The sequence below is a fragment of the Haemaphysalis longicornis genome, unplaced genomic scaffold (assembly GCF_048455015.1).
Source record: "Haemaphysalis longicornis isolate Haplotype H1 unplaced genomic scaffold, Haemaphysalis longicornis Haplotype H1 scaffold_2, whole genome shotgun sequence".
Taxonomy (NCBI): Eukaryota; Metazoa; Arthropoda; class Arachnida; order Ixodida; family Ixodidae; genus Haemaphysalis; species Haemaphysalis longicornis.
This window is the reverse complement of record NW_027526295.1, coordinates 58,758,781-58,783,106: the sequence shown is the minus strand read 5'-3', so window position 1 is coordinate 58,783,106 and position 24,326 is coordinate 58,758,781. Positions and strand designations below refer to the sequence as shown.

The 24,326-nt window shown below is 43.9% G+C and overlaps 1 protein-coding gene across 1 annotated transcript in view; it reads right to left on the bottom strand.

The window, feature by feature from the left end:
* Positions 1-1,275: 1,275 nt before the first annotated feature.
* The window catches only part of LOC144168919 (diuretic hormone receptor-like), a 219,946-nt gene continuing 196,895 nt past the window's right edge, over positions 1,276-24,326 (bottom strand). Inside the window, exons 9-13 of the mRNA XM_077697915.1 lie at positions 21,661-21,727; positions 18,983-19,068; positions 17,301-17,433; positions 11,456-11,497; positions 1,276-10,786 (exon numbers count right to left, since the gene is read on the bottom strand). Coding sequence (XP_077554041.1) covers positions 10,526-10,786; positions 11,456-11,497; positions 17,301-17,433; positions 18,983-19,068; positions 21,661-21,727 — 589 coding nt within the window. The 3' untranslated portion in view covers positions 1,276-10,525. The remainder of the gene's footprint in view (positions 10,787-11,455; positions 11,498-17,300; positions 17,434-18,982; positions 19,069-21,660; positions 21,728-24,326) is intronic.

The following is a 24,326-nucleotide window of genomic DNA, read 5'->3' as shown; positions in this document are numbered from 1 at the left end:
GTGCGCCTGTGGGACGTGAGGTAGGGCAACTCGGTTCCAGCAGCGAACACATATTGTGGACTTTTAGTTACCGTACTTTTTCCTCGCCCCTCATTCGCCGTCTTTGACTGTTTCCAGTATGCTTGAACTCGTTACCGTGTTCTGTACCTCTTTGTCGCCGTTCCCCAGTGTTTATTATTTCCACACTGTCCTTGCGTTTCCCTACGTCGCTGTGTATTTTCTTTCGGGTTTTGGGTATAATATCATAAATTGGTCTCGTTTTCAAAGTTTCTTCTTCTATTTATTATTGTCCGCCGAACCTGACACATTCGTTGTTATATCTTGTTGGTCAGTATTGCCAACTACAGCTCTGAATTTAAACATTTTCGACCAGGAAATGTACCACATTCAACCAAAGTACATTATTTGACTCTCCCTACTTAGACCAAACTTTGGCAAAGTGTGATGCCAGAAGACTGAACATGGTTCACTGGACGTAACAGAAGCACGGAGGCATGCGAAATTCCAGACGAGGCATGGAAAACGGTTACCAGTCAGCAGCTAACCGGAAACACGCTCCTCTGTTTTCTCTTTTGCGTGCCAGAGTACATCTCTGCCAACGCCAACCATCCGTTTCCCCCGTCATATAACTCGCATAAGCGAATAGCTGCTAGCCAACGTAACAGTATGCGACCACATAGCGGCATATCGTCATGTAGGTGCCACAGCAACAATACTGTAACAAGATGGATGACAAATAAAGTAATGATACCTACCACTTTGTTTCACTTATCTGATGATGGTGAAGACCTCTGTGGTGCGTGGCTTATCCAAATTTCCTGTCTTAAACAATTATCAATACATACATGGGCCGCGTCTGCCATGGTTCGTGTCGCCTTCGTTCGGCCTCCACGCAACAATTTTATTGTCGATGAAACGGTAATTGACAGAAACCACAACCATCGCATCTTAGGCCTCTCATTGCAGCGTTTATGTATCTCAAAGGGCTGTTGATGTAGTGATTTTATAGCACATAAATATAGGAAGCAAACTCTGTCCAGAAGAAGAGTAAGTACAGACCTAACGTTACCGCGTTTGTAAGCTGTATGAAGCATAGGTGACATATGAGCCTTTTGACGCAGCGCCCCAAGAAGTTTGAAGCAATTGCCCTGCTCGGGCTTATTTCACAAAATTTTGCAAGGCGTTTATTTTAAAGAAAGAGGTGGCTGGAACCAAAATTACGTCGTCAGACCCAACCCACTCGGTCGAAAATCTTAACGAAAATCACAAAAAAACTTGCAGAAACAATATATCTTTATTTTCGCCACGATAATGACCATGAATAACAAGACGCAATCTCTGAGACAAAAAGACACAGGAATGGCACTTGGATATTTCAGGAGTTCGATTACATAAACACTTCGAATTGTGAGCAAAGGTCAGTCGTACATGCATGTACATTTTAATTCCGCGTGAAAAGTAGTATGTACACCGAAATACATTTTTAGTGTTACCGGTCTCACTGCCTTTTAATTAAAGAACAAGGCAGGCAGCATTACTGACAACATACCAATGACTGGGTTTGGGTTTTTCTTTAGGGTTGGTCTACATAGACTATTTGCTCCAGCCCATACGACGCACATGTGACGCTTGGTAAACCGTTGCGGCGTATATAAATAGTTGTATGTGTATATCATTAAAACTCTTGATGTATAAATGTGTATGTATGTATGTATGTATGTATATATGTATGTATGTATGCATGTATGCTGGTATATATATAATGTATGAGTGGGTGTGGGTGTGGATGTGTGTGCGTGGGTGTGCACCCGGGTGTGTTTGTGTGGCAAACATTCTACATCTACATCCGTAAATACAAATGATTATATTAACAGCTTACAGTGTGAAGCCATGAGGGGCTTTTTCAATAAATATGAAATGGAAACCCAACAACATTCCAGAACTCCATAAAGGATACAGAAAAAGTAGTTCGATTCTTCTGTTAAATGCAAAAATATTCAAACATTAACAACGAAATAAAAAAACTCATTACAGCAATGGGAATCCGAAGCCACATCCTTGGGCTGATGCAACCGACACTCTACCACAAGATGTACGCGCATACCTGGCTATTGGTGATGCATTTCCGTCTGTCCCTGCTTCTTACATTTAATCACTGGCCAAAGGCCATTGAATAGACTCTGATGAACTTTGTTGTAGGTGGAAGCGCCCGATACTTTTCTTGCATTTCGCACTAATCTGCCTCCAAATGTAAAGAAAGAGTACATCTTAGTCGGTTATGCAATTTATTTGCTTATTTCATAATGTATCATTAATAGAAGTTAATTCAGAACTAGTTTTTTTAATACTTTCATCCTATAATTCTTTATATTTGGCTCAATGATAGCAGAACCTTCCTAAATATGGGCAAAAGATTTTTAGAGCCGTCATTAGCCATTGAAACAGGCGGTAAGTGTTTCAGCAAAGTATGCACAGGTTCTCTACCTACTGCATTAAAAGTGAGAACTCTATGCTGACACGACTCACAAGTATTTAATAAAAAGTAGAAAGCGAGGACACATAACATATGTGTCTAAAAGTTTTAAAAAAAGTGTCTTGATTTTATGAACCAAAGAAAATTAGGAAAGGAAACGAAATATGGCGGGATGACATGATAGAGAAAAATACTGCTGTGTTTTTTATTTTTATATGATTAGGCGGCTACAGGAAGTGCCTTAAAAACAGGGGCCGTCTGCAAAGAGCAACACCGGAAAACTGAACAGGCGATCACATGAACGATGATCACGTAAGTGTTGGAGCGATCACATCAACTTTGATTAACATCTGGTTTACGGCTGTGTAAGCTCTTGCTTTAGCGTTCAACGTAAAATCACCAGCGACCTCCCTAGGTCACACATTCACCATTTTTAACCTTAGAAATCCTTTAGAAGAGTCTTAGGAGTTCAGAGGGCATGGAGGAGGCAGACATTGTTGATGCTTCGGAAATGCCGTTTTGTGGCTTTGTTGCCTCTAGCTTTTAGGGTAGGTTGCAGGAAATTAACATTTGGCGTACTTGATAAATCACGCAAATTTTGAATTCAACTACTTTTCCTTGTACAATACATTGATTTTGATTTCATTTATGTGTTTTCATACCCATTTCAACCTACGTGCATAAACAGCTGTGGCGCTAAAATGCCAACTTGATTACCACTTTTTAAAAAGTGTTAACAGAAAAACTAGGAACATTATCAATGTACGCCAACCAATGTCTTCTCAAATCCACGTTGTCTACCACTAACATCAAATGACATTCTTCAAAGTGCATATAACGCCGCTGAAGGCGTCTGAATGCTTCATCCAGTTAACATATATGTTTAGGGCCGGAGATGGCGCCGTAGTCACGGAGTTTTTGAGACATCTGGCATACACTGTGGGGAAATTCTTTAGTGAATCGATTTGGAGTGTTTTGAATGACAGAGTAGAGGCTCTCTTGGATTACGTGTCAAATTCAATACAAGTATCTGATGTGCATATTGTAGGTGAGCTGCTAGTTACAAATAATCATCCTGTTTTCTAATGGAACAGTTCCCTGTGAATTTTTAACATTTCGGCGCGGCACAAATACGTTACCTGAGTTTTTTTAAACTTTCTTCTTAGAATACGCTCTATTAAAATTGACCTAAATGTATCATCAATAAGGATTAATTCGACAAGTTCAAGGATTGGGAATGGCATGTCCAGACGATTATTCCCCTTTCCAAGTAAACGGCAGAGAGCGGAACTGTGGTACACGAAGTAATAGTTGCAGGTTCAACAATTTCTAAATGTCCCTCCTTGTACTACTTGAGGTAACGTCTAGCGCCCTCTGCTAGCTGACGAAAATCTGCCCGCTTTAGCTTTTTTATATACAGGGCACTGTGACATCATTGCGCTCCTTCACAGCCTCAGGTCGGAGATCTGGTGAACATTTTACAAAAGGTCCCTAAGGTCAATTCCCATGCATGCACGTGCCATACACTTGTCAGGAAATTGTGTATTTATTCAGCGCTATTTCGGCGCAATTTTTAGCCACCAAATAAAGCTTCCGCAGTGAATCGGGCGTATGCGGGATCACGTTTTATTCTTTCTTGAATAGGTTTACTACAACACTAATTGGTACAGTAATGATCAGCCTTGAGCACATTTATCTTGACCTTTTGGCGGTGTTAGTATACTCCGTATTGTAGGGACATTTTCTGCCTATACTCAGTACAGTTAAGATTACAACAGCAAGGGCAGGGAAATTATACACTTATGTACATTGTATGCCTTAAAATATCCATATTTAACAGTGGAGGGATCAAGAGGCAGAAAATGCCTGAATATTTTGACTTGGGTAACAGGAAACTCCGCAGACGGAGTTGCGCTGCCAGCAGCTTGCTCGTGCAGACGCACGTTTGTACGTTGAATGCTCAAAGAACTTGGATGAAGTGGTAAGGATCGAGTTTGTGAAGCACACCTATGGTACCCTGTTTCTCATCTACCATAATTTCTGTCGAAACTGTTCTTAAAAACACTCGATCAAAATAAGTGACCTATATAGCAATTCATTTTAATGTCTCATTTTGTAGTGAGTAACCAAATTTAACGATTATGGAAATACCGTAGTCCGGATAACCGTTTCCCTAATTCAAATTTGAGAATAGCTTGGCCCCTCTTTGCTTGAACCGTAAAACGATATCAACGATGTTTACAATATCACAGGATCGTTTACCAATCGTAAGCAAAAGCCATTTAAGCTCTCTAACGGATAAACAGACCACAATACGCGCACGCACCCTAAGCATTCTGTAATGGGATCCTCTTCTGCTAGGCTATGCTGTTTGAAGCCTCGCCAACGCGCCTCGCCAACGCAGTTTTTTTATAAAGGCTATTTTGCCAGCTGCATTAGGTAGCAACGCATCGCCGGCCACCACCAAGCGACTCTTTAAGTTCTGCCTATTTTTGAACTCAGTTTTCACTCCATGCTTATATGATAAAAGCCAGTAACCACGTTAAGGATTATAAATGCACTGGCGTCAAAATAGTATACCGAGATAGGTTTATTTTATACGAGTATAGATTTTGGTTCGACTACTTGCAATTATGCAACCTGTGTTTTTTGACGCTTTTTGGTGTTTCAAACAGATTTTCAAGGGATTCCACAAGAGAGAAACGAAGAATGTACCACACCTCAATGCTGCGTGCTTTTAAAATATCCCAGGAAAGCGTGCCCTGCTGGGTGGTACAGCGGAGGCACGATATTCATGTCGTATTTCTGCATATTGCGTTCATTTGTATGGTTTTCCGTAGTTCATCGGCGAATACCTCATTAAAACCCATATCAGATTTTTTCGGCTTCAGGATGTCAAAGCATTATTGACAATATTTCGTTCCATTTCCCTTGTCGTCTTCGGCAACGCCTTGAAAGGGAACATATTAAGAAGTGCGTTCAGTGTGTGAGCCCTCTTCAGCGCCAAAGTTAATCATCTTATCCATAAAAGGTGAGCACTAAGCTCGCCATAAAATAACTTTCATTAATCTTTGGAGCAGCGGAGGGCTGATAGACCGGGTGAACATTGGCCTTCATTGTTAATGATACCTCAAACAGATGACCTCTATATCTAAATCCACGAAGTACTTCCTATAGTAGAACTGTCTATCTTCGCGTCTTCCCATTCATTGCCAATTCTACAACACACCAGCAACCACGGTTGTCAAGTGACCAGCCGTTGTGCTGCAGAGCGCAATGGCGTTGGTTCAATCCCGACCACTGCGGCCGTTTTTCTTATCAAGGCAAGAAGAAAGAAAGGCCATACACGGCTGACACATGGGCTCAAGTTCAAGATGCCCTAACGATCCAGATAATTCTCCGGTCTCCACTGCTGTGCGTTTAATAGCCATAGTGTTGCTTACGGAAGTAAAACCACAAGTTTTTATTGTGAAGCTTCCCATTCTACAACATACTTGCGTATGGGTGCCACCGCGAGATGACATTTTATTACATGCTGAGCCGCTGCTAAAAAAACGCATCCAGACCAGATGCTCATAGAAAAAACAAAGACAGAACTATCGTATTTTGTTCATTGTCGACACATTTTACCTCATAGTGAACGTTTATCAATGGACCCCTATCCCCGATTTGTCGACGTCCACATTGCGCACATGGGAATCGCACGTCAACTGATATGGAACTGGCTGCAGATGACATTTACAACTGCCTTCGGTGACACTTGCTTTTCCTATGCTCACATTCGTAACGTTTAATTCCTCGCATAGGCAAAGGGGAGGGAATACAAAAAAAAAACAAATGCGCAGAACAGCAGGCAAGTGCTTGGCCTAGCAGCCGAACATCGCAAACAAGGAAGCGCCGATACCATGGCGGGTACATCGTTACCCTAAAAGCGACATCGGAGCAGACTATGCTCACAGAGAGAGGGTATATTCCGCAGGTCCGTATTCTTGCCTGTTCCGTTTTCTTTCATGATCTGGCGATGACGTAAAAATAGGTCGACTATTTCGTAGCATTGTTATGGTTAGAAGGGTGTGCAAACTTTTGTTCGTGCCTCGGCGACTTTTCCTGTGTGCCTCCATACCCTGACTGTGCACCTCTATCTCTGTGCTATCTCAGATATTGCGGCAGGATGAAAGCTTACGATGTTGCCCTAAGCAACAACCCGGAACGAAGGTCATTGTAACAACTCTGCCCTTCAGTTCAAGGACATAGCATTGAAACATTTACCAATGAGGATGTTTGATATTTCCACAGAGAAAAATAAGCGATTTTTGCAAGAAAACGGATCACTGTCGAATGACAAAACCTTCGTTTAAAGGCGGATGGATAGTGCAGGTAGCTGTCGAACTACGTCTCCCGATACCTTTCCTTCTTTTTGAACTATCGACTGGCCATTTTGCAGTACATGTATAATAGATGTCTACTAACCACGTGAAAACTTCCATACAAAAACATGTATTATTTTTAAAGAAAAAATTATTACTTTTGTTTGATTTTTTCGTTGGCTTAAGGAAAATTTTCAGAAGTGTCTTCAGAACCACAGGGCTGAAACATTTTCTATGTGTGTATATACCTCTGGCTTTCTTCTGAACCGCAATAATTATGGTAGCCGTAACCATTGATTTAAAAAAAAAATATACAAAAAGCACAAACACAAATTTTATTGATTTTTGAGTGAAAGAAGTTTAAATATGTAATAAAATTACGGCGCGACCATGCTTATTTTGGTTGAGACTGTGTATACAGCATTGATACTTAAATCACACAAAAATGGTTTTCGAAGCTTAAATAGCTGAAGAGAAAATGTTCCCTTTCTCAGCAGAAATGGTGTTTTGAGAAATCGCCTTTCAATGGTTTCGCATGATTTTGTTCAAAGTTTGGATAGGAAAGCTAAGCAATGCTTCTAGCACAGCGGACTTTAGGCCTAAAATGTCGCTCTAATATGCCTTGACAGAAACCAATTAAGTTCGCGTAAACAGAATAACAGGCGACCGAACGTGCGTAAACAAACGTATTGCAATGCATGCGCAATGCTATTTCGACTAACTCAACGCCATTTCGGCTTACAGTGAACTACAGAAACATTCAACTACCTATGCGCTATATTTGTAAGTAATTAAAAAGTAAACGTTATAAAACGATTTTAAGGGAAAAGGAACAATGTAAATACCACTGTGCATCACACGAAACTTGCAATTTTCAATAAATTCTTGTGCGCATCAGAGGATGCCACTTCGTGGGGACGTTCTCGGCGAGTGTTTAAATATTGCGGGACCATAACGAAAAAAAAAATCCAATTTTTAGTCGGTGTTGCTACCCATCCCCCGTTAAGCATTTCTCATGATTTGCGCACGAAAAATACCTTGTGTGCAGACGTCTTCGATTTAAATACGCCGGGATTAGGAGCCATGCCGTTACCTCTAAAGTAGTATATCTGCAAAACCATTTGCAACCACTTCGGAGAATTCCAAGCCAGAAAAAAATATTCAAAGCCTAGAAATCCAATACAGTAAAAGCGTGTTAATTTGATCTTGGTCAATTCGAACTGACGCTTAAATAGAACTGGCGGGTCTACATTTCAATGGAAGTAAAGCTCCCCATACTTCGAACGCGTCGGTGTAACGATTAATTCGAAGTGCGATGACCTGGTTTCCATCGCGCCTCGCAGAAGAATTCGGCCTAAAGCTAATACAATGGGTTGCAAATCCAAACCAAACCAAATTTACTAGAGAGTAAAACAACCAAACAAAAAAACTCCCAGCTCCCCTCGCGGGAACCCCTGTGTAGATGCGACGCATAGGCCGAGCGGCGAAGGGACCGTGTTTTATAGCGCGCATAACGTTGAGGGGACTGCGTAAGCCGGTCCCAGTCGATGACGACGTTGGCGTACTTGTAAAGCGGCGTGGACTCTAGGTGTTTGAGCCAAGCGTGGATGTCGCTTCGCCGGAGAACGGCACACCGGTTATATGCGCAGCGCGCCCGAAGGAGATGAAAGAAAGCGCCTAATTCGCAGTAACGAGTCAATATGTGGCTTCTTTGTTTCCTGCCCCCGCAGTGTGGCGCGCTGTGCATTCATTCTAGGGCACTCACGCCAACTCGAGCTCCGCTGAATTAAAACGATTTTATGGTACCCCTCGAGCCCGAATTAAGAAGCTTTTATTGTACCTTGCATTGGAAGGCCAAATTAGCAGGTGCTTTAGCCGTGACGTAAACACTGTATTACAGCGTTGTAACAAAGGACGTGTGCACAGGCCTAACAAAGGACGTGTGCACAGCACTGTTTCTCAGGAACGTAATAAGATCGTTATCAAACAAGGTCAGCCATACTGCGCGGGTATTTAAATTTTCAGCAGAACTTCAGCCATTGTGAATTTTTCATGCAGTTCGTCGAACTGACTGTGCTCAAACATTTGTCGCACGCTAGGAATATGCTTTTCAGTGTCAAATTCACAATGCATGAGAACGTCAGCTATGTTGCCCCGCAGACAAGTCATTCTCTGCACTAAACTGACAGTTCTCACCAGCCATACACTGTTACACCGTTAAGCCGCGTTAATTTTGCTATTGCGTTCTCGTGTCTTCACGAGAGCTCACGTAAATTTACGCGAATATAAATTATGCACTTTCTGCGATATACAGTTCCAATCGACAAAACCTTGCAGAATCAGCGTTTTCTTTAATAAGTGTCCAGCTTTCTCGTTTTCTAGACCAAGAAATTGGTGAAGCTGTGATATTTGTTTCCCGGCACCCAGCAGCTAATTGGTAGCAAAATCTTTCACACCAGAATATTTGTTACTTTTGTTCCGCGGTGTACAGTATTTCCCAGGGTGGACAGGGCTAAGGTGTGAGTTTTTCACCCTGAGCTGTTATAGCATCCGGTTATCGTACTTAGCGCCAACTAAGACTTATTGCATAATTACAAAACTCACCAATTCCTTGGAGTTAATAATGCTGTTTGTTGTACATTTGGGCAAAACTAAAACTTGAATCTGTAGACATCCGTTTGTCAACGTGTCTTGGAATGGTGTCCGATATTTATTCGACAAGAACAATCCAACCTCTCGTCAGATGAGAGATGATGCTGCTCTTCAAGACAAGCGGGGAAAAATGGTTGCCGTATTTAACCTCCGCCACTTTCCCACATTTCACTGCATGCTAGCGCTGTTTTCTCTCTCATAACCCACGGCAGAATTCTCGTTTTCAGCGAAACAGGCCACTCGTTACAGGAACAATTCCGGGAATTCCTTAAAATGTATTTTATCAGGCTCTTCGCACAATACATGCCTTTATATCCAGACGTTGCTTGCTTGGTACGTCTCTTGGCTACAAAATTTTGGTTTCCACGAGTATGGGGATTCACTTAGAGGTGAGCAGAAATATAATTCCACATATACTTTACTAAACACGACGGTATAAGGCTCTTGAAAAGCGTTTGCGATATTGACATTAGAATATTCTTTACAATTCCCGAAACAACTTCAACTGTCCTGAGTGACGTCGGAAATTTCGCAATCAACATATAAAAACAACACGCGGATTTGAAGACTGAACGGAAATGCGAATTTCCGCTGTACCACTACACATTGGAATGAGGGCAACCTGTAAAAAGCACTAAAATGCACGTCTACGGTTTATAAAGTACACTATGTAGTGCGGGGTCAGGGATTATGGAAAACCGCCTGTGAACCCGCGTTGGAGATATCAAATGCTTGTTGCTATTGAGAGTTGAATGCCTGACGTTCGCTCTTATGCCTTCACAAAAAAATAAAGTATGGCCTCTTCTGCGCTTAGTAGCGGCCTGCGGCATCCGTATCATTTTCATTCGGCTGGACATTATTATCACCTCTATTCGCAACATTACAACGCTAAATATTTCAACGCAATTTCACTTGAAAATTATCTCCGCTTTCTCGTATCGACTCGCACGACCTTATGAGCAGACGAAAGAGCAATGCACACGTGACGACACACGACTACGCTGCTCCCTGTTTTGCACACTCGGTGCCACCTTCAGACGGGGTTGTCGCTGAAGGGCAGCTGTGCGTAGGAGCCGTTGCTGGCCCTCTTGCTGTGCTGCGACGGGAAGCGGCTGCCCGCGGCCGGCAGGCACGAAGTCGTCGTGGTGGTGAAGCTGACGCAGCTGCCACGTTGCAGGGTAAACGGCTTGTGCGACCGACCGCAGCCCAGCGCCTGGCGGCACCGGTCGCCGCCTCTGCGAAGCGCCCGCATCGTCTTCCAGCGCTCCAGGTGGTGGCGCACAGAGTTGCGTACCTGCGGAACGCGTATTTAGAGAACAAGCCGCCCTGATTATAATACATTATAATACATTAGTTTATTTTCAACAAGCCTATCAAGATAATGAGGCAAGAGAGGGAAAATGTTCCACATTAGCAACTTGACATGCCCTAACAGCGTCAGCAAATAGCAGAAGGAGGGTGAAATGCTGTCAAGAATTTGGATCTGGCGAACATTAAACAAATGATCTCGACTTTTTCGATGGTTTATTCCAAATAAACGGGCTAAAAACCACGAAGAAGGTGCCCGGTGTTTTTATGAATTTGTTTCCATTTTTCGATAATACTTTCTATAGGATCGCTCCTTCTAATCGGTTTCGATTGCTGCTATATTGCGAGCACTAATTCTGCAGTACAGGGAACTTGAAATGGAACTATTAAAGACATTTTCGAGCTGTTAATAAAACGACGTGTACTCAATACCAACGTACACATTTCGCATCAATTCAGCCCCGGATTTTTTCGCGCCTAAATACTAGCTTCCTTCCAGTTGCATTCCCAAGTTTTCACCTAAATTGAGAAAAAGACAGGTCCGCTAATTTACGAAGAAGTTTTTGTACATCTTCAGCTATACGTCACGGTACGTCAGCGTTTGTTATGTAGTTGTGAAAATTAGCTGCGAATTTTCCACTGTATTTCTACCTACCTCGCCATTCAGGAAGCAGTACAGCACGGCAACGCTGAAACCCTGGAAGAAACAGGAACCCATTAGAACAAGTGAGATGCCAACAAAGCGACAAGCAAAAAAAAAACACTAAAAAAGAGGTCCCGGCGTAACAGTAGGAGCTACAGCAACAGGAAGACAGAAAGCACAGCCACAAAATGTACACGACTAGGATAAACAACGACGAAGCAGAGAACTTTAAAAACAGTACGAAAACCTATGTCACAAAAATGGCAATCATCAACCAATTTCCGGATACTGCAATATCTGCATGTGTACGGCATGCTCTTTCAGAGATTATCCTGTGCTTCATAAACAGGGTGAAATTTTACTTTTATATATAAGTAAACCCAATCGTCATTCAAATGAGCACCATAAACGAGGATGCTGTAACATTTTTTGCATTCCAGCTGCCCCGACACATAACGAGTGCATCACACCGGTACCAGTCGCCTCCACTGGGTGGGTTGAGGCTGCAGCATCACTCTAGAGCCTGGTTAGGCAGAGATTGGGAAGCGACAGTGCAGTTTCTATCCAGTACTTGCTGATCGAGTGCGTAAACTGTAATTCGTTGACATAACTTGTAAAAAAGGGCCCATCTCCCCGCGAGGGGGACTCGAGTAAATGCGTCGCATAGGGGGTGGGTGTATTGCGCTAAAGTTTAGTGTTTGGGGAGTTGGTGGTAGTGAATGCGTTGTATCTGCAGCTTCTTGACGTAGTTTGAATGAGTCAGGGATATAAGGCGCGTTCGTAGCCTTTCATTCTGTGTCGGTTTTGTGGCGCAGTGGGAAGAGCACCATGTACCTCGCGTTCCGCCCACAGGTAGTGAATGCGTTGTATCAGCAGTTTCTTGACGTAGTTTGAATGAGTCAAGGATATAAGCGCGTTCGTAGCCTTCCATTATGTGTCGGCTTTGTGGCGCAGTGGGTAGAGCACCATGTAACTTGCGTTCCGCACGCAGGGTCGTGCGATCGAAACCAGGCGCCAGTAAGGATTATTTTTTTATATAGTGTAGGGGGAGGGGTGCGGACCTGTTGTTGAGAGCGAGGAGGTTAGCGTGATGCGGGAGAGGAGGAGTGGGGGAGAGGGCGCACCTGGAACGGCTTTTGCGGACGCCGAGGCACGCCGACAACGCCGGGTGACATCGTGAGTTAAGGAAATGCTCTGCATTTAAAAATAAGGAATGCCGCGGCCGGACAGAAATATCAACCAAATGTTATGAGCTGCGAAATTCGTGCGCTTGATCAAGCTTTCTGGAACCTTAAACCCATGCCTTAAACTAATGTGAAAACCTGCCTCTTACTCAGACTCTGAAAAAAAATAGCAGTTGCAGGTCATGTTAAAAATTGTGAAAAAAAACGGAAGTGAGATTTACGGGACACTAAAGCATAACTATTTTTTAAAATACGTACTTATTACATGTCAGTGCCGGCATCACGGCCGCTACACGGAGAGATATTACCTTTCGTTTCGTATTACGTCGAGTGCGAACTGCAATGCCTGCCTACGAAGAGAAATTGGCTTCAAATGCTGCGGGGCCAGAACACTCGCGGGAATATAAAGCGAAAATCGATACGGCGTTATACGAAAAACGGGCGGAGCTTTATTTAAAATGTCTGTCTGCACAAAACGATGCTCACAGGAGCACGTGCGTGGACCTAGGCCAGTGCTGAAATAGGTTCGTTGCGTCTTTGCCGCGTCGTCTTGGGCCGTCGTTGTTTCAAATATAAAATCAACGTAACCGCCTCCGTTTCCAGTATTTCTGTGCCTCGCTTTTGCATTTATGATTTTCTCAGATAAGTTCCTCCTTAACAGCCAGCACCACTCGAAGCGTCGGGTTGTGGTACTTAAGAGAGATAGTTCGAGACGTTGCAGTTGCGCACGATAAAAAAACTAGCGCAAGTTTTCTTTTCTGGTAGGCGGGGGGAGTAATTTCGCAGTTCGTGATTTTTTTATATGGTAGGCCTCTCGGCTATTACATTTTTAGTGCTCCGGTGTGCTGTCGCACATAAAGACACTTCAACGGCATAGAAAACCTCTAAACGAGCCCTTGGCCGAATATGACGCCAACGATTGGACATAGAAAAGGCTTAAATGTGTAGACGCAGCAGAATGTTCGGTTGACCCTGCGGCTAAACGAAGCAATAAAGTAACATTATTTGTAACAGCTTGAAATGTCTTGTTTTGGCACTCGTTCTACTAAAACACACAAGCGGTCAGGTCGAACTAAATTTAATAGCAGCCGAAAATTACGGGGGAACGTTTTTGTTGTGAATATGAATTTTATTTTTAGGTATACTATCCCACAAATTGTCGTTATAAACTGTTGAAATTTCAGCGTTGTGAGCGATATCAAGGGAAACGTTTCATAATAAAAACCTGGCCTATACATACATATTTCGAAAGTGTAAAGCAGGAGTGAAATGATGGTCACTGAATTTCTACGCGCGGAATTCTGCTTTTGGTGTTACCTCCAACGTATTTATTTGTCATCGGTACATTAAGAACTTCTTCTTCCATATTCAGAAAGAAACATTTGGCGATAATGAGCTATATAAACCTGCAGCAACCCGAGAAAAGAACAGTGCTTTATTTGTAGTTTGTGTGTCTCCCAGGGTGTGGCACTGGCTTGTTCAAGGTGTTTCTAGATGAGCTCCCCGAGCTTACTCTTTCGAGTAAAAATTCAATACTGTTCAGTGTGTTATTCGTTGTTTTCTTCATTGTTTTTAAGCTTGGTTACCTGCGTTTTTGTAGGTACTCCTCAGACATGATTTGATTTTTCCTTGAACTAAAGATTTGCATTTGCAGATGAATGAAACCTTTCGGCTGCTCATACAAGCAATCGTTGAAGATTGATATCTTAAACATTGGTTGCTCAATGGTTCAACGATGGTTCAACGCGGTTGCTTCAAGCCAAAAACAATGGTTTGAAACCGGCACCTCACACGTAAAAAGTCTGCTAAGCCCGATAGTAACGTCGTGGCTTTTTTCCTCGTACTGCCAAGACCTGGAGTGATAAAGCGTGGTTAATGCGGCTTGAGAATACAAATTAGTGTAGATATTTTAACTTAGTTAAATCTAAAATTGAATTTTACGAAATGAAGGGTAGTATTTGCACATACAAATTATGGGGCTTACCTCGTATCAATCAAAATGGAGAGACGAGCTAGTGTGTTTGCAATTTCTATGTGTGAAACTTAAGCGCTAATTTTTCACAGGAACGAGAAAGGAAACGACACAGGCGCTTACTATCAACTGAAAGTTTTAATGACAACGAATACACATTTATACTACCCCCAGACCGAACAACCCAGCACGTGTGCCCTTCGCACATGCGTACGGCCGTACAAGAGAACCGCCCCATTCCCTTCTCGTTTCTCTTCTCCTTTCCCTCATCGTCAACCCCCTCTCCTTGAGACGTTGCACTTCTTTATCTGAAATACTCAGCGACGGGTGACCTATACAATCGGGACCCTTAATCCGGATATGGAAGGCTTCTGCAAGTTCCCTGGAGGCACGGTCTCTTGCTTAACAACTACTACCGTGTCCGCGAAGTGTGGCTGACAACGTGGCTGATAACCGCATTTAGAACAGTGCTGCGCCAGGTGTGTGTAGGGCTTTCCTTTCAAAAAGGAATGATGCTCCCTCAGGCGTACATTTAGACAGCGGCAGGTCTGGCCGACGTACACCCGGCCACAGGACATGGGAATGCAGTACACAACATTAGTCATGCAACGAACAAATTGGAGCCCGTGTTTTATCAAACAACCTTGTGGGGGAGAGGGGGGGGGAATCGCCCCGGGAATCGAGCCTGTTGCTCACCATGGCGCATAAACTGCCCAGCTTGTTCCTGGCCGAGAGCTCGATCATTGAGCTCGATCTGCAGTCGCTTGGTGGCTAAAGGCGCACGTCTACTCGAGTCGGATAAGGAAGGCCATTTTGTTGTCCTAGAGCAGTCCGCATTCGCGGAAAGAGCACTCGGTGCGGTGCGTAAGAATTTCAAAGAGGTACATGTCAGTGGCATGGTAGCCAGGGACCGGGCCCTGGACATGTGTACTCCGTGGAATCTGGATAGCCGAGCCACGGCTATTAGGAAGGAGAAGGAACACACGCTGAGGCAGTTTTTCGCGGCAAAAACCCACAAGCCGGGGATACCCTTGCGTTCTATCGTTTCAGAGCGAGGGTCGTGGCAGGTGGCTGTTTCTGGTTTTTTGCAGAAGCTTTTAGAATCTTTGACCATCATTGATCCGTTTTCGGTGCGGAACTCTGAGGCGGTTGTGGAGTATCTGTCCTCTGTTGGTTGCTTGAACGTCTCGTGATTTAGCGTGGACTTTGAGGACCTGTTTTACTCCCTGCCTCACGATGTGATGATGAGACGTACTAGAGATTGCATCACAAACGACAATGATGAGCTGGCCTTTGTGAATCGAAGTGGAATCCCCGTGGAGGCGTTTTTAGAGCTGCTCAGTTTCTACCGTCAGAGTACTGTCGTGGGGTTTGAAGATAAGGTATACTTACAAAAGTCGGGAGTGTGCATTGGGTCTAAGGTTGCTCCAGTCCTGAGCAACATTTTCCTGGGCAAGGTTGACTGTGATTTGCAGCTCGCTTTACAGGGCGTTGCCACTCAGGTTTTCCGCTATGTGGACGATTTTTTGGTTCTGGGCTGCAACGTACAAATGGAGTCCTTCCGATGTGCTGTTCTTGATGCCTTCAATGCGAAAGGTAAAGGTTTGAAGTTCACGACCGAGGTTCCAGTTGAAGGCACCTTGAAATTTCTTGACCTCGAGCTTCGTTTCTCACGGCACCATACATGCTGGATGTACGCGCCCCGTTCTAATAAGCCACTCTTGAACTTCGCTTCTTTTCATTCCAAGCTGGTTACGAACGGGATAGCCCACACGTGTCTCAAATCCGCAGTCAGCAAGTCCTGTTATTATTTGGCGCAACAAAGCTTTAATGCACAAGTAGTTCGGCTGGAGAACGCAGGGTTTCCCCTCTCCATCCTCCAGGCAATCTGTCAGCGTCTTGTGAAACAGTTGAAAGGGTTAGTTTATGCGCCATGGTGAGGCAGTTTATGCGCCATGGTGAGCAACAGGGTCGATTCCCGGGGCGATTCCCCCCCCCCCCCACAAGGTTGTTTGATAAAACACGGGCTCCAATTTGTTCGTAGCATGACTAATGTTGTGTACTGCATTCCCATGTCCTGTGGCCGGGTGTACGTCGGCCATACCTGCCGCTGTCTAAATGTACGCCTGAGGGAGCATCATTCCTCTTTGAAAGGAAAGCCCTACACACACCTGGCGCAGCACTTTTCTAAATTCGGTTATCAGCCACGTTGTCAGCCACACTTCACGGACACGGTAGTAGTTTTTAAGCACAGAGACCGTGCCACCAGGGAACTTGCAGAAGCCTTCCATATCCGGATTAAGGGTCCCGATTGTATAAGTCACCAGTCGCTGAGTATTTTAGATAAAGAAGTGCAACTTCTCAAGGAGAGGGGCCAGAAGATGAGGGAAAGGAGAAGAGAAACGAGGAGGGAATGGGGTGGTTTTCTTGTACGGCCGTACGCATGTGCGAAGGGCACACGTGCTGGGTTGTTCGGTCTGGGGGTGGTATAAATGTGTATTCGTTTTCATTAAAACTTTCAGTTGATAGTAAGCGCCTGTGTCGTTCCCTTTCTCGTCCCTGTGAAAAATTTTTGCGCTTAAGTTTCACTCATGGAAATTACCTCGTATCGTCTTTTTTTACGAAATCCATATTCCCCTCGCGAATCTAAATGAATACCCCGCAATGATAAAGTAAAGAAAGGGGTTGCATTCTAACACACCTGCGTGGACAGCAGTGCTATCTGGAGGTACGTGAACACCACTTTGGCTGTCTTGTGCTGAGGCGTCCAGATGACCAGGATGTAGCTGACGCCCAGGAGAGGAATGAGGACGAGCAGAGCCTTCGCTGCTTTTCTGTGTTCAGAAACAAAATAACAGCAGCACGAATAAAGATCGCACTGTTCCAGATGATGTACAAGTCCTTAAAACAGCCCGGTGACCTTAAGCGTACAAAAATTTCAGGGAGCCGGCGAGGTAGTTTTGAAAAATTTTAAGAATGCTAATTGTTTTTCCGATTGTCGCCAGATTTATTCCTCTGAGGATTAGGCTCGTTCAATTAAGTAATCGACTTAGAAGAATTTGCCGCGGTGGCTGTGGATTGTTTCATCAACAATACCAAAACTCCATAAAAGTGGCCTTCGCCAAGTCACACCCACGCGCTGATGTGCCTGGGAGCTGCACACGTCACACACGCGCAGCGCTTTATCTTCGACTCGACCGGAAAGTATGGCGTCGTGGCGGCCGTTCTCGTGCCAACATAAAGTCGAAGATATTCCGCGGCGTGTGTGTGACATCTGCAGCTCTGAGTGACATCAGCGCGTGGGTGTAGCTCTGCAACGCTGGGCTGCCACACGGTGCCCGTTCCCCGCATCTGCAGATCGGAGGGTCTGAGCGCTGTAGCTGTTTACTCAATTAGAATTTCGTAAAAGGCATGATGGTTATCGGTTTGACTGATATTCCTTTAGAATGTCCACATAGCAGTCATATGCCTAACTGCACTAATTAAACTGAATAGGAAATTAGAGTTAATAGAATTCCCTAAATACCTCTTAGAACCCGTTTTATACTGCTCGCTACGGCCCCTGATAACTTCGCAAATGAAAAAAAAATTTAACTCCCAAAGCCAAGTTTTAAAAGTACTAACATCTTCCCTGAAACAAGGGTGACAGAGTCATCGGGCGGCAACAAACTTGCCGTCACTAGCGTCCGCTACGTTCAATCGAGCGTGTGATTGTTCAGCTCCAAGTTCAAAGCTAATTGTATGTGGCTGTGCACGCACACACTCACGCACGCACGCATACACACACGCATGTATATTTGTGTGTGCGTGTGTGTGCGTGCGTGCGTGCGTGTGTGTGTGTGTGTGTGTGTGTGTGTGTGTGTGTGTGTGTGTGTGTGTGTGTGTGTGTGTGTGTGTGTGCGTGCGTGCATGCGCTCGTGTGCTTGCATGTGCTGATGGGTGTGTTCTTACATGCATACTGTAAAGAGATACTTTTACGTAAGTGATATATATACAGAGGTGCGCTCGTGCAATGCTTTTATGCTACAAGATCAACATTTCAACAGGAGCAAGTGGTCCTGCAGCTCGCGTACCGCATTCCTTCGAAACAGTATGGAATATCAGATCTTCAAACACCTCTAAACAGTGAACTTGACATTTTCTCTGAAGCATATTTCTATCGACCCTCTCATAGGAACCTATACGCACGATGCAGAAAAAATTGACAACTGCTGATGATGCAAAAGTTACGAACTATTTCTCGCGATCACTTTCCAAAATTCTCCTGTTCACACGGTGTGATATTCTGTTCCGAGCATAACAGGCACTGCTCTGAGCGTACGCTTCCGCACTTCGACGCTGGTAGCGTCAGCAAATACGCAAAATGTCGGCATGTTAACTCACCGATACTGCTGTGACTCCACAGACGTTGCAGCTCGCAGTTTGGTGATTAAAACCCACATAATTTGGCTCAAGAAGAAGATGTTTGTCTAGAAGAAGGAAAAAAAGAAAGTAGCATGTAGCATAATTTAACTGTAAGCCTGTCGTGTATCTCATCTTCTGCATTATCATTCTTTAACAAAATGTGAAACCACAGCGCACATTTCACTTTTCAAAATATGTTCGCTTTCTGTTTTGAGATTCGCTGAAACGTTTTCGTAGAAATATAAGAAGTTTTATGAAACATCCCCCAGGTTTTTTTTTCTTATAGAGCATGTTTATTGTACTAAGTACGTTGATGGAGATAATTACTCGAGAGTGCTGTTTTAACTGCAGCGTACGACCGTCATTGCGCAGTGCGATTAGCCAGACGCAGTTGTTCGATGTAATATTTTCCGTATGCATGTACCCCAGAATAAACATAATCGGTGCGCTGAGTGAGAGGAGAAGCTTAAAATTCAGGAATAAGTTCCTAAATGCATAACAGTAACAACTTTCTTGCAGACCCGACAATAAACAGGGATTTACATTACAGCCATTCCGCAGGAGGTGTAAAAAAGGCCCATGCCCTTTAACACATCATTCCTTCCCCATGACTGGGGCTTTGCTGGAAAGCCGAAAGTTGATTAGATCCCCACGCAGCATTAGTCTTTTGAACGTTCCTATTGTGTAACCAATGAGGTGTTCTTACTCTTCTGGGAACTTTACACAAAAACATACTCTACCGAGATCTTTTTTGTCGAGCGAAGATACATCAAAATGGTATGAACACAGGATCCCCGTGAAGACCAAAAAGACGTTTTTGAGAGTTCGATGGTATATGGAGTAAACCACACGATCATGATATCTTAGGTAGCCGGATAATGTTATATATTTCGAGACAAATGTCTGTAAGGCTCATGTTAAGTTATGCTACACGGCTACTGCCTAACACAAGGAAAACAGCTATACTTTTCCTTTCCGCTTGACGGAGAGGCATGTTTCCAGGCGGAGCACTAGTTCTCAAGGCTTTGGCTAGGTGAACAGCCCAAAGAAAGAGCCCAATTTTCCTTCCTTTGGTTAATTGTACTTTGTCGTTCAGGAGACATTCTTCTAGTGACCACAATATAATACTGGGAATGATGAAATTTTCAGGGATTGATGTATAAATGAAGATGGATCGTTACCCCTCGTTTTATAGTGGAAGTGTAACTTCTGGATCCGAAGGGTTTGTCAGATACCTTTTGCAAATACCGATGTGTTGTAGTTTGTTGCCCCACAGGCACATGTATCCGACGTTATAATTCGCTTCCAAACTTGCCCTTAGTACACTTGCATAAGAACGAACTATACCTCGCGGACGCAATATTCTATGATCCCCTTTAGGATTCATACTGCGTAATCTCGCCATATCTAGAAAGGGCTTTAACATATAGAGGGCGTCGTTCCCGCGCACCATTATGAAGTGAATATACAAATAACAAAATTTTATGCGCTTGAAAACAAAAGAACAACAGATAAACCATAAAAAGTAAACTTGCTCATATATATTATAGCAAAACCTTTTCGGGGTGTTGGCACAAAAGAAAACGCTATAATTAAGAACGAGACACGTACACAGAAACGTGCTGCGTATAATCCCGTGGCTCGATACAACGTATCTGCCATCTCGAACAGTTCGATAGTGTTGATAAGTAGATCACTAGTGCGCCTTTCAAGGGTTATATCACATTTTCATTACGGCTGCCCAAACGGACTCACAATATTTTCCTCAAATATATTGATCTTTGCGCTGTAAATAATTAATGGGTGCCTAAACTTCCTTTTGCGATGTGGGATGTAACCGAGCTGGCAATACCGGGACATGAGCACAAGAGCTGTCGCTCCTGCGTGACCATCGCGCCACTCTACCACCCTCTACAGAAACGCGTTGTATCGGCAATGAAGTTCCGTTCAATCTTTGCCGCCTGCTAATCCACAGCTATCATGTTAGAATGCGTGTGCATTCCCATATCACGAACCTCTCGCGTAAGCATCTCGTGTAGTTACGTCTCCGACTTGTCCTATCTTTCACCGACATAATTCGCTATTACAAGTTTCCACCTTTTCTTTCGTATCGCTATTTGACATCAGCAAAATATTTACCTGAAAACACCGAATTACGTGACGCCACGAACACAGAATTTAGAAGCAACTAGCCCATACCAGTGCCGCATCAATGCATCCAAGTATTTCTTCTTTCTCAATACAATTAACGAATGGAACATGGTTCCAATTAAAATTATGTGCTCACCGAATGTTGTGACTGCTATTCAGAGTGTTTTCTGAGTTCCAACGTTTTATTTTCTTCCTATTGACCATATCTTGTTGCTATTTTCTGAACTGCTAAAACACAAACACGCATTCCCGTTTTCTAGCTTGGTTTTGTATGACTACTTGTTATTTTTTTACATTACTAATTAACCACCCCCCCCCATAAAAATGCCCATCGGGTGCTATAGGTATTTAAAATAAATAAATAAATAAATAAATAAATAAATAAATAAATAAATAAATAAACAGTACATATAGATTGTCCAAGAACGTTTTTTTTTTCGTTTTCGTTTAGTAGCCTGCTCGCTTTTGTAGACCATGGTATAGTGTCAGTGTCTCGTCGCACTTACCAATAGAACCAGCATGACGGGTCCAATGAATATGCAGTCGTATATGTCCTTTAGCTGCCATATGCACCTGCAAGGAGAAATTCCCTTCTGTGACGGTTTAAGCTTTCAAGCAAACGATTGGGGATTCCTTGAAACAGACGCGTACATGCAAATTTCTCAATAACCACCTTGTTGCCATTTTGAAGCCATGAAATTATGGTTCTCCCAAATTTAGTCTCCACAATACTTACTTTCATCAGTTTAATTAAGGCGATTTTCTTAATTCGTTTATTTAAACTCGCAAATTTTGGTCTGTATATCTGTCCCTCGATACAGCCACCCCGACAATTGGTTAAAAAAATGTTTAAGCGAGAAGTTCATTTCGGCAAAACATTTTCAAACGACTAAATTTGGTGCCATGGTTAATAATGGTCAAAAGGGTTGAGCAAACCGAAATTATTACGCATATGTGAGGCAAAGCGTCCAAGCATTATTAAAACTACGTTGTGTTTTCTTAATGAAAAATTAATATGCGGGTTATATTTTCGAGATAAAGTGTAAAAATACCCGTTGAAACAACATTTTAACCGCAAAATACAAAAAAAAAGAGCTCGCACCGCAGCCGATGTTTCAAGTAGTACAGTGCGCCTGTACGATTTACGGGCGTTCTGGCAGCCAGCGGGCTGCCAGTACCTTGCTCTCGGGGAGGAAGTTGCAACCTGAATATGTAGCTCAAGCGCCTCGGTGTGCACTGGACACAGAAAAATCGAGGAGCAGGCCAGCCGCAATGGTCACTGAAGGAAGCAACCTTTTTTTCAGTTGTCTGCTACGGTCCATTTGACAAAATGCTGTATCGCTGCTTTCGCTGTATGTCTTGGCGGGGCGCTCGATACGGACAGGCTACTTCCCGAATGTGAATACGAGCACGACGCAGTGACACCGGCTCCTTTCGGCAGCCATTTGCCATCGCTGCACGTCCATTCACATCGTACTTGACAAATCGTCAACGTCCATGAGAATAAAGTTTTAGCTGACCGTTTAAACGTGAAGTTTTTTACCTCCACCTCCAAGGGTTCTGTCACGACCATCGGTGTCAACAAAAAACTCCAGAGAACAAATAAAAGAAGTTACTGTAACGCCAGGAATCGAACTTTGATCGAATAGAGAAATGCAACAAGAGCCCGTTGTCTTACCGATAGAACTCCCCACGCATATCGACGGGTCTACCCCCTTCGCTCTCGCTGAATACCACGTGATAAGGTCAAGCGACCTCCCTCCCCGCTCTGTGCTCCCCACATGGTCCGTGAAGAGACCGTGTGCGCGCCTTGCGCATGCCCTAGGAGTTATAAAAATTTAAGGAAGCTCACAGCAACGCGTGGCATCTCGCTTCCATCTCTATCTCTGCCGCCGATCTCTTCACCTCCGTCGGCGGCGGCAGAGACGGAGGAGACGTGAGATCATCTAGCACGGGGTTTGAGCTTTCTTTACATTTATGAAAAAAAAGTTTTGCACTTTTGGGCTTTCCTAATACAACTCAGCCAACCAGCGTTCATGCATTATGCATTGAATAAATCTTAGCAAAGAATATCTCTTTTATGTAATAAAGGATGTGGTTAAGTGCATTTCACTTGCCTCTGGTTTCACTCTTTTTAGCGCCGTGTGTGTGAATGCAAATGATGTTGTATGGGTAATCTTTGTGGGTTTCGCTTACAGCATCGCATTCTATCCACCTACGCTGGGTGGATTGGCACATATTTTTTTTCGCAGTCTATACTCCGTTTCAATAGCGTGCGGGAGCGCATTGCGCATGCGTGGCGCGTTTGGCCGCGTACGTCAAAAGCAAATTGAAATCCTGATGATGCGCCCTCTACCGCAGTTTTTGAGGACCAGCCGGCATGGTTTGCGGGCGCATAAACCAAAACATTCATTCAAAGGATTCACGTACGCACAGCCCATGTTCGTGCGAAAAAAAAAACACTTACTCTAATTACCAATAGCACATATGTTTCCGTCTAACTTCAGAACGGTACTCTCATCTACGACATAAAAAGTACTTATCATGTTTAACGCCAAGTCAATCGAGAATTAGCGTCAGTTGAAGCGGAACCTGCCGTCTTTTATCGACCTTTCCCGATGTAAAAACAAATAGCCGCATGGTGCAACAAAACCGCGCTGTAGGATTCGACAACGTTTTCATAAAGTAAAATCTGCTTGCAAGGTTAAGCTGCGCATCCGTTAAACAGACCTACACCCTTAAAGCTCTAACACACCAAAGAACCAAATATCTCCCTAACGTTATACTAAAACTGGCCACACGGCACGAGTCAATCTCAGTTTGTCGTCTGCTGAGAGTGTCGTCTGCTGGCTTCCAGACATGAGCCAGCTTGTCGCCTGACCAAAAATGTCCTGGCGGTTCTGGCAGCCTCGGGAGCCAGAGAATTTTTGACCACAGAAAATCGAAGAGAACTGGCGCCGCCGGAAATGACGTGAAGAGCTGCCCGGAAAAAACGAATCACCGGTTCTCGCCTCTTGTTGCCCGCGGGCAGACCCGGGCAGCCACAAGTGAAAAATCGAACAGGCCCAGTAACGAAAGGTTTCAGTAGATGACACGCGGGCAGTGGAACGAGGAAAAATCGAATTAAATTCAGCAAGCCCCCTCCGCGTTTTTTTGTGGCAGGAGTGAAACG